Raw genomic sequence first — 10,701 nt, forward strand, 5'->3', positions numbered from 1 at the left:
CCCCCCCCCCCCCCCCCCCCCCCCCATCTCCCCTGCTGCTTCTCACCCGGATGATGCTCTGGCAGGTGCTGAGGGGCAGCCCCACCAGGCTTGTCCCGTTGACGGACATGAGCCGGTCCCCGATGCTCAGCTCCCCGCACTTCTCTGCGGGGCCCCCATGCATGAGGTTGGCGACGACCACGGTGGGCAGGATGGAGCCCCAGCCCGACTCCACCACAGCGACACCCAGGATCTCCCCCTTCTGCTTGCGGATGCAGACCTGCAGGCCGGGCAGAGCATGGGGCCCACTGAGCTGCGGCGCGGGCCCAGGGGGCCCTCGGGGCTGGTGACCGCGCGGCCGGGAGCTCGGGCTGCGGCAGGCACCAAGAGGACTGGGTGACGCAGCTACTCCAGACCTGGGTCCCAGAGGGTGCAGTGCTGCACTGGTACTGGACGGGAGGCTGTAGGGAGTGGGGCACTGGCCACGCGGGAGCCCCCGGCTCCTCCAGGCTCAGCTTCCCCAGCACGGCACTGGCAGGTCGCAACACAGGAGGCTCCCAACAAACACCAGCAGGAGGCGCTGCAGGGAACCAAGCTGGAGCGCGGGGTGCCAGGGATCCCGTCCCACCCCCCGCCCCTGCAGGCAGCTCTTACTTCCTTGCAGTTCTCCTGCTTGGAGAAGTGGGCCAGGTCCCCGTTGTGCAGCTCCTGGCTCTCCAGGGCGCGGCTGTCCTGGCTGGCGGAGAGCTGGCTCGGGTCGATGCCGCTGGCCTGCAGCAACTGCTGGTAAGCCACGCTGAAGGCCTGCCCGATGGCCTGGGCAATCAGCTGAGCCTGCAGGAGGAAGTACCCTGAGGTTACCCTGGCAGGGGGGCGCCTGTGGGTACAGGGCTCCACCCTCCAACGCACCCAGCGCCCAGGAGCCTGGGCAGTGCCAGGGGGTCAAAGCCAACCCATCTGCCATCCCGCCAGCCTGTCAGGGCACAGCCAAACCCTGCTACGGCAGCTGCAGAGAACCTGGGATGTATTGCGGGTGGGGGCGGGGACAGACACTTCCAACCCCCTCTATGGAGAGATACCCCCACACCTACCCAGGCGGGGCCCCCTCTACAGCACAGACACCCTCAAGCCTCTCCCATCCCTCACCCAACCAGGGACAGCTCTATGGCACAGACACCCCCAGGCCTCTCCCCTCCCCCCCAGCCCTGGCATTCCCTACAGTACAGAGGACCCCCTCCCCCCCAGCACTCTTTACTGTCTCCGAGATGGACCCAAGGCGGCTGGAGATGGGGGTGAGTGAGCTCCCAGCCCCACAGGCACAAGGCTCAGCACAGCGGCAGAGAGAGGTGCAACTGAACCGCCTCAAGGAACAGCACCACCTGGAGGCCAAGCTGAGAACCCCCAGCTCGTGACACCTACTGGGCTTTGGGTAGGACTGGGATCTGGAGTCTGTGTAAAGCCCCCGAGCGACGCTCTGCCCCCTGCCATGCCCGCCGGGCTCAGACTCACGTCAGCCGAATGGAAGACGTGGCAGATCATCTTGTAGAGCCGCTTCTCCCCCGAGGTGTCTGCCCGCCGCGGCAGCTTCCTGCGCGCCATCAGCACGACGACGCTGCCGACGTCCGCGATGTAGGAGATGGTCTGGAGCGGATGGTCCATCATGGCCTCCTGGGGGGAGGGGCATGAGAAATTCAGGGGTCATCTACCCCGCTGGCCCTGGTGGCCTCGGTGGACAGCTGGAGTGCCAGCAGGATTACGGGAGCACAGGCTCCAAGCCAGGGGAGCCTGTTAACCGAGAGGAGGGAAGGGATCTTAGCGGGGCTCTGGTGACGATTTCACTCAAATGCTGGCCACACGGTTGGGAGAACACCCCTCGGAGTTACAGGTTGGACTCCTGAGCCACTCCTGTGGGTCCTGCAAGGAGACCTCCAGCAAAGCCAGCGGAGACCTGACTGCACAGGCCGATGGTTAGGAAGGAGAACACGAATCCTCCTCGGCTTTCTGTATCCACCCAGTGAAACTGCTGCGGAACCCTGCCTGGACGCTCAGGCGGAGATTGACACCTGGCGTATATTGACATAATCAATCAATAGAAACCAGGTTTAGATTAGTTTAGGAGCATGCCCGCAGGGTTGTGTACCAGCGCAGCTCTGAACCTAGAGGAGGCCTAAGGCATAGGCACCGACCCCGTGGGTGCTCCGGAAAAAAATGGTGGGTGCTGAGCACCCACCAACGGGCCCCCCAATCAGCACTTCCCCCTCCCTCCCCCTCCCTCCCAGCACCTCCCACCTGCGGTGATCAGCTGTTCCACCACGTGCAGGAGGCGTTGGGGAAGAGGCGGGGGCTTGGGGGAAGGGGTGAAGTGGGGACAGGGCCTGGGGCAGAGCTGGGGGTCAGGCACCCCCTGGCACCTTAGAAAGTTGGCGCCTCTGGCCTAAGGCCAAAACCAATTGGTTTTCCCTTTACGTGTAAACTTTTAACTGCTGCTGGGTCCACCCCAGAGGTGGCTGCATTTTGGCAGCAGCTGTGTGATCCCCACTGACGCCAGTGGATCCTCCAGGAGGAAAGGCCTCTTTATCCGGGTGGGATCACAACCCCAGGACACCTGCACCACGTGCAGTCGACAGGGATTCACACTCAGCCTAAGGCCTGTTTCCTGCACGGGCCAAGTGCCCTGATCCGGGTTAGAGGGGGTGGGGTGCAGAGAAGGCGACGTCCCAAGGGGGGAGGATTCTAACAGGAACAAGCCCAGTTCTCCTAGCACAAGTGACCCACCCCCTGTAACGACATCCCATTTCCTACACACCTGCGAGTCGGCCGTCAGAACCTTGATCCTCTGGGTGGAGACAAACAGATCCACCTCGGTCATGGGCTGGGACTCCCCATCCGGCGCCTGCAGCACGGTAAGGACAAAGCACCCGTGTGTGTGGTCACCAGTAGCCCCAGGGCAGAGGTTCAAACATAAGTGATCTCTCTCCTCCCATCCCTCTCCACCCTCTAACAAACAGAGGGACTTGGAGCCAGGACTCCTGGGTTCTATTCTCAGCTCTGCCCTGACTTTCTCTGTGACCAGGGGTGAGTCACCGCCCCTCTCTGTGCCTCCGTTTCCCCTCAAGGAGCAATGGGTCCCCATGAACATGCAGTCTGGGGTGCTGGGATGGGCGACGGGTTACTAGTTCACAGCCCATTGGAATGCCAGAGCTGGCTAACAGCAGCTAACATAAGGGATTGGGTTTGCCCTGCCTTCCTCTACCCGATCTCTGGGCAACTCCCGTCCAGAGCAACCTTCAGTGAGCACTTTACAGACAGCCCACGCAGGAGGAATGGATCAGCCTCTTTTTACAGGTGGGGAAACTGAGGCACAGAGAAGCCATGCCTGGCCTAGTGTCACCCAGTGGAAGGGGTGGGACTGGAACTCAGGTCTCCTGACTCCCTGGCCTGTGCTTTGACCATGGCTTCCTCCCTCTCGTCTCTCTGCATCCCACTGCTGGAACCCTGTTCGAATGAACTCTTCCCCCACCCAGCCTAGCGAGCGGGAGCTCGGCTTCCAGCTGCAGCCGGACCCAGGAGTGACCTGCTTTCGCTGCTCTTCACACCTGCTCCCTGCAGCCTACAGGTCGGAGTATAAACAGAGCTACACACCTCGGGGAAGTCAGCAGCACCCACTTCTGGAGTGGGGCCCCAGGAAAGGGGGGTGTCCAACTCTTTCCCCCCCCGGTCAAAGCCCAACTGCTGGCTGCAATGGCAGGGGTGGGTGAGAACCTGATGCAAACACAGGCATCCGCTCATGACAGGCTCAGCTTTGTCCCGCTGCACCCAGTCCGTTCCCGCGGCTGCTCTGGACAAGGATCCTGTCCTCGGGGCCCACACTTCCCTCGACCTGCTGCCAGGCCAGGCCAGGCCAGCCCAGTGAGCCCAGGAGCCGCCTGCGACAGGCGCAGGGCGGAGAGGGCAGAGGAGGATGCACGCTGTGCTCTGGGCAGGAGAGGGCACCTCCTCAGCTGCATTGATGGGGGCACCGTGGCTGGGCAGTCTTAGACAGCCGGGCTTTGGCTCCTGGCGAGTGAAAACCAACTAGTGCCAGGGGCTCATCTCGACAGGACCGGCGCGCACTGACTAGCGACCGCCCGGCTCCCCCGGCGCCTTCACCCACCTTTATCCTGTCCACGGCCTCCTGGGCCTGCGCCATGCGGACGCTGGTGGGGGGGTTCCTCTCCGAGACCAGCTGTGTGGAGCCCAGATACTTTGCTCCGAAGATCACTCCGTCCAGGAGATCCTCCGGCTCACAGGGGCCTGCCACTGAGAAGCCAGGGGAAGGTGTCAGCAAAGGCAGGGCCTCCCCGCTCCTCCCCTCCCTGCAATGCCCATGGCCTGAGACACCGGGCTGGAGCCAGGCCCAGCTGCTGCTGACTGCAGGTGGGGGGAGGGGAGGGGGCATGGCCTCTCTTAGCAGCCTTTTATCCTGGGGGCCAGGTTACCCCATGCCTCAGCAGGGCGTGATTCCCATCTCGCTCTCCCCAGCGTTCCTGCAGTGCCCCTCAGCGTGAGTGAGATCAGCCAAGGCACCGTGCCCCCTGCTTCACGGACCTGAACCCCCGTGGGAAGAAGCCCAACGCGTGCCCCTCTGCTTGGGTGGCAGCCTCTGCGGAGCAGGGAGAAGCTCCCCCCCTCACACAGAGACGTGCATCCAGCCAGGCCCAGCACCTGGCCAGGTCTGGCGAGTGGCTGGGCCGGAGCAGCAGCAGGCATCACCAGAACTGGCTTTTCAATCCTGGTTTTCACACCCCTCCCAAGGCAGCTCTCCATGACACCCCACCTTTGAGCTCCCTTGGAGGTAGCTGCAGGGGAGATGGATGCGTCCCCAGCTGGGTATCCTGCCAAGCCCCCATGGCATCTCCTTGTCCTGCATGTGCTGTTGGGAGGCGCCACGTCGGCAGCCCCAGAGGCTGAGGGCACTGACAGTGGCTGGGCAAGCGCCCTCTCCACCCTCCCGCCACACACACACACACACACACGCCCGAGCCCTGAGCTGGAGCGACCCCTTCCTTGTGCAAAAAGGGAGTGCAGCTTCCTCGACCTCCCTGCTGCGGCTGCCCTGGGGCCCCCATCACAGACTGCCGCGAGAATGTTTACTCAGCATGGGGACCCGACTGTGACCCCCCAAACTCATTTTACACGGGCCACAACAGGTCACTTGTGACTAGAGCAGGATTCGAACCAGGGTCCTCATGCTGGCCCCTCTCCCAGGACATGGCAGCCAGAAAGCCTTCCTCCCATGAGCCAGGGCAGCGAAAGACACGCCCCTCCCCCCCTTCATAAATCCCCTCCCCTCCCCTGCCAGGCTGGGCCGGCCTGCCGAGCACTAACCACACAGCATCCGGGAGAGGCTGCCACCCACACTAAGGCCCACGAGCTGGTGGTCAGAGCCGGCGATGGGGAGGCAGGACGCCTGGGTTCTATCCCTGTTACAAGCGGACGAGTCACTCACCCTCTTTGAAGGCCGGATAGGCCGCCCGGGATTCTTTAACCTACAAAGCAACCACGAGATCAGTGAGTGTCAGCAGCCAGGGGGACGCAGAAGCCGGGATACCTGCCGGCCACCTCCATGGGCACAAGAGCGAACTAACCTCCTGGCAGCAGCCAAAGGGGAACCGAGAGCAGCAGCAGGACAACGCCAAAGGGCTCAGTGCTCTGGGCAGGGGGCGCGAGGGAGCAGAGGAAAGGGCAGGCCAGGGATGCTGAGGTCAGTGGGCAGCTGCTGCCAGGGTGGAGGCCTCTGGGTTAGCTCAGCGGCCTGGGGATAGGCCAGAGTCATGTGACCCCAGCGGGGAGGGGGAACAGGTCAAGTTGCTGGGGAGCCTGGGTAGGCGATGTTCTAGCTGCAGGATAACAACGGGTGTCAGCAGCCCCTCGACCTGCCGGCTGCCCTCAGGAACGCCTCCCCCATACCCTACACATGGCAGGAAGCCAGGGGCAGCCACTCTCCACATCCTGCTCCCCTCCCACCCCAGCCTGGGGGCAGCCGGCAGCGACTCTTGTGCCAAGGGCTGACCCCCAACCGCCCCGCGTAGCCATTGTCACGGGATCTGTCAGAGCGCTCAGCTCCAGGCCTGGCATCCAGAGGTAGCTCAGAGCCCCACCCAATCCCAGGGCCCCCCAGGGCAAGGTGGCCCAGAGCCCAACCCCACCCCAGGGTGCCCGGGGCCAGCACACCCCCAGCCAGCATGCAAAGCACTCACAGCCGTGCTCCTGGGGGTGGGCTGCTCCAGGCCCCGGCTGGGAGGAGGGGACATGGCCACCCACACAGGCTCTGGGGAGCTGTCCCGACTGCCCGGGGACATGCAGGCAGAGTCTCCCTCATGGGCTCCCCCTTTCCGATACCACCGGATGGAGCCTTCTGCCTGCGAGCTGCCTGGCTGCGAAGCGGCCTCCTCCGCCTGCTGGGCCACCGGGCTCTCCTGGCTCTGCAGGGCCTCCCCGTTGCTTCCGGCCAGGACGTCTGACCTGGCGAGGGGGGTCTCCTCACTGGCCTCCGCTGGGAGCCCCCCCTCGTGGTGCAGGAGGCTTAGCAAGTCCTCCCGGTCAGCCTCTGCAAAGAGCAGGCCGTGGCTCTCCCGGCTCCTCTGGGAGCAGGCGGAGGGCTGAGCGTGGCAGGACGGCATTGCCAGGCCTCTCCCCATGGCGACGTGCAGCAGGCAGGGAGGGCACTCGCCCGGCAGGCCCCGGCAGCAGCCAAAGGCCGGTTGGTGGGGAAGCGGCGCGTCTCCCCCAAAAGGGCCTGCGCCACAGTCCGACGCCAGCAGCGGGTCGTCCTCCGAGGCAGGCGAGTCGTCGCGGAAGCTGGGGCTAAGGGTCTGGAGCTGGGTGAGGAGGCCCTGGATCTCCAACTGGTCGTCCTCCTCCAAGCTCTCGGCCCACTCCTCCCCTCTCAGGTGGGCCTCAGGCTCCTCATCCAGGTCCATGCAAACCAGGTCACTGGGACAACCCACCCCGCGGTGGGCTCCCTCTGGGTTCCCTTTCCAGTCAGCATCGCTCCCAGGTACTGCAGCGTCCTCACAGCCTTCCATCCCCCCTCCCAGGTCCCTGCGAGCGTCATCACAAGCTTCCCCAGCTGCCCGGAGGGCTGAGTCCAGAGCAGCTGGAGAGCTGGGGGTCTGCAGGCCCCCCAGGGCACTTTCGGGGACAGTCGGCTCTGTGATGGCTGCACCGAGACACAGTTCAGCCTCAGCGGCAGAGGGGTTAAGGTCGGCGCGCAGGGCATTGAAGGGGGATCCAGGCTGCTGCAGGCCGTGCAGGCTTTGTTCACAGGCTGTTGGCATGGCCAGTCTTGGCGAGGCCCCTTCCTCCAGGTCCATGGCTGGAGGCTCCAGGAGCTCCCCGGGAAGGCTGTGGCTGCCAAAGCCAGGTTCTGGACGCGCGTCGGTTTGGAAGTCCATGCCGTTGTCCATCATGGTCGCTCCTGCCCAGGTGAGGAAGAAGAAACTCGCCCTACACTGAGAACAGAAGGAGAGAGGTATTCGAGGTTAGAAATGGGCAGGACTGAAAGGAAGAGCAGAGACAACGTCATAGACCAGATCCTCTGCAGAGCTGCCCTGAGTCAGGCCTGCGGAGGATCCAGCCCCGGATCTTCTGGATGGAAATAAGCAGCAGAGGCCGGGCAGGGCTGAATTAACGAAGGCAGCTGCTAAGCTGTTCCTGCCATTGAAACACGTAAGGAGCAGCCGTGTGGAGTCTCACATGCCATGGACCTCAGGTCCAGGTTCTCCGCCGCAGGGAGGAATTGAAATCAATGGGAGTAAGGTGCCGGCCAGCGCACAGACTACGCTGGGGAAGTCTGCAAACCCACATCAGTCTCTCTGATGCGCTGCTGACGGCTACTGACCCTGGGAGCCCAAACTGATTATTTCAGAGGTGCTGAGCCCCCTCGGTTCCCGCTCCGAGTTGTGGGCACTCAGCACTTCTGAAAATCGGCCCCCTTCCAGGTTTCGCAAGTTGGGCACCCAAAGCCAGTAGCCACTTGTGAGAACTGTGCCCGAAGGGACTTACCCAAGGTCAGGCAGTGAGTCAGTGGCAGAGCCAGGAACAGACCCCAGGAGTCCTGACTCCCAGTCTGGTGCCCTGGGACCACATTAACAATTCTAGCTTTAGTCCCTCTCCAAACATTTCCACTGTCTAACCTGAAGAGGGTGGGCGCTTCCTTGCCTGCAATGGGGCTCAACCCCCTCTCTTGGTAGCACTGCAGGGAATCCAGCCCCAGGGTTAGTGCAGGAGACTCATAAAAAAACGACTTCTGAGGAGCTATTGTGTCCACCTCTGCTGGGCCGCATTACCCAGAATCAGCTGCTTGCCCCGGGAGGGCAGGGATCCACAGATGTGCACGGAGATGCTGGGCAGCACCCTCAGATCCCAGCAGGACAAGGCTGGCTGCATCCTGGGTCTCTCCCAGCAGCTGTGCTGAGAATGCTGAATCCCCCCGCTGCTTCCTCTCGGTCTCATCCGGGAAGTAGAAATGTCACAGCCCCCAGCACCCCACACGCCCCCTCACACCGAAGTGCAAACAAGGAGGCCTCACTCTGCATTCACCGGTGCACATCAAGAGTGAATCCACTGAAGTCCATGGACCGACTCCTGATTTAGACCTGCATCACTGAGAGCAGAATCTGGCCCCACAACCACAATTTAGCCTTAGAAAATGATACTGCCCCCAAACAAGGTGGTTTCATTAGATTGGGGAGTAAAACCAATTAGCTAGGCCCTGATTTTGCAATCAGACCCCTCCAGGCTTCCACTCCCAGGGGCTGCCAGGGCACGGACTTCGCTGCAGCTCCACTGGGCCGAAGGGGGGCCGATTGCAGGACCAGACTCACAAAGGTGGGCAACTAACTCTTGTGTCTGGGCTAGTAAGTTCAAAGCAACGTTGCCCACTTTTTGAAGATGCCTGGAGCACCACGACTAGTGACCCACATCTCACAGGAGTCACCACTGAATAAACAGACCAGATCCCCTCATTCTGGGCCAAGCCCTTCATGGGTTGGCTCCTTCTCCCCAGCCCCAACTTATGCATCAAACTTATTTCTAAAGAACTTGCTTTGAATCCCTCTTTCCTCGCTGCATCAGACCGGGCTGAAGGCCAGGAAGGGAATCCCCCAGATGCGCTGGGCGATCCTTGCACCTTTCAGTTAGGAAATGACCCAGAAGCAAGAGGTGTATTAGGCACAAACCTCCCTGCCTCTCTGCACACATCTGTCATGCAGAGAAAACTTACTTCCAAAAAAGTTTCACCAACTCCCACAGAAGCAGCAATGCAGGAAACTGGGGTTAGTTAACCCTTTGTGGGCTGGAATCTCCGCAGGCCGAGGCGCTCTCCTCTTGCAGGCAGCTGCCCTTGATGTGGCTGCTGAGTTAAATTTCACTTACTCCTGAGCCTCTCTTTCCCCCCTTCCATCTTCCTGTTGCTCTTCCCCTCCACTGAGCATGCGCAGGCCCCGGAGGCTGCTGGGGGATGTAGTTTTGGGCTGGGCAGCGGCGCTCTGAGCACGTGGGGCGCTGCTGGGGGATGTAGTTTGGAGGCGCAGTTCCCAGGCCCAGCCCTGCAGTGTCCTGGGCCGGGCTCTGCAAAGCGGCTGCTGCGGGGCCAGTCCGGAGGAACCAGTGAACTCAGCGAGAGAAGAGATTTGCCCTTAGACCAGGGTTCTCAAACTGGGGGGCAGGAGCCCTCAGGGGGTTGCGAGCTGTCAGCCTCCAGCCCAAGCCCTGCTTTGCCTCCAGCATTTATAATGGTGTTAAATATATAAATAAGTGTTTTTAATGGATAAGGGGGTCGCACTCAGAGGCTTGCTGTGTGAAAGGGGTCACCAGGACAAAAGTCTGAGAACCCCTGGCTTAGACCCCATTCCGGCAAAGCTGAGAGCAGGGGCATAACTGTGCCCATATGGCTAAGGCAGGGGTGCCGGGGCGGGGGGGCATGTCCCCTGCCCCCTGGGTTCCTACCACAGCAGGATGCAAACAGGAAAGCGAGCTGCTGTTTCGTGCTCTGCAGAGGAACCCACAGCCCTTAGCTGGGGTCCAAGAAGTGCTGTTGGCTGACAGGGCTGGACGCCCGGCACTGGGTGGTGCAAAATGTACATTTCCCGGTTGTGTGGGCTGCCGGCTCCGTGCCCTGGGGAGCGTCTGCAGGGTTCTGTCTGCCCCCACCCCTGCGCAGAGCTGGTCTAATGAGGTTCCCAATGCCCCCTCTGGCTGGGCAGCTGAGAGCCTGACACCCATTAGCAACCACCTGCCAGCCCACAGCAGCACTAGCAGCCCCTGGACTGGGGGGCACTCAAAGCCCTTCATATGGGTAAATAGCTCCCCATCACCCAGCTGATAGGATGAGAGCCAGGAGAGAGCAGTTTCTGCCTAGCCTTGGCTGAGAGAAGAGACCCAATGAGTGCTGATCTCCTTAAGTCTCTCCCACAAAGCTGATCAGTTTTATTTTCAGTGTTACAGTTAGTTAAGGTGACCAGACGTCCCGATATTCATCAGTCGTTTGCCCCGCATCCCAATGGATATCCTATCTCCTAGAACTGGAAGGGACCTTGAAAGGTCATCGAGTCCAGCCCCCTGCCTTCACTAGCAGGACCAATTACTGCCCCAGATCCCCAGGTGGCCCCCTCAAGGATTGAACTCACAACCCTGGGTTTAGCAGGCCAATGCTCAAACCACTGAGCTATCCCTCCCCCA

General features: G+C 61.8%; 1 protein-coding gene across 1 annotated transcript; it reads right to left on the minus strand.

The window, feature by feature from the left end:
* Nucleotides 1-46: 46 nt before the first annotated feature.
* LOC112108919 (amyloid-beta A4 precursor protein-binding family A member 3) lies at nucleotides 47-9,429 on the minus strand (the record flags this gene model as incomplete). The annotated part of the gene is made up of 8 exons (XM_026662877.1): nucleotides 9,245-9,429; nucleotides 6,219-7,472; nucleotides 5,468-5,507; nucleotides 4,133-4,278; nucleotides 2,786-2,872; nucleotides 1,489-1,647; nucleotides 634-813; nucleotides 47-259 (listed from the first exon to the last, which is right to left on the minus strand). Coding segments are annotated over exons 2-8 (2,037 nt in total), but the record flags the coding sequence as incomplete, so codon positions are not given.
* Between the last annotated feature and the right edge of the window lie 1,272 nt (nucleotides 9,430-10,701).

The sequence above is a fragment of the Terrapene carolina genome, unplaced genomic scaffold (assembly GCF_002925995.2).
Source record: "Terrapene carolina triunguis isolate 2854851 unplaced genomic scaffold, T_m_triunguis-2.0 Scaffold31011, whole genome shotgun sequence".
NCBI lineage: Eukaryota > Metazoa > Chordata > Testudines > Emydidae > Terrapene > Terrapene triunguis.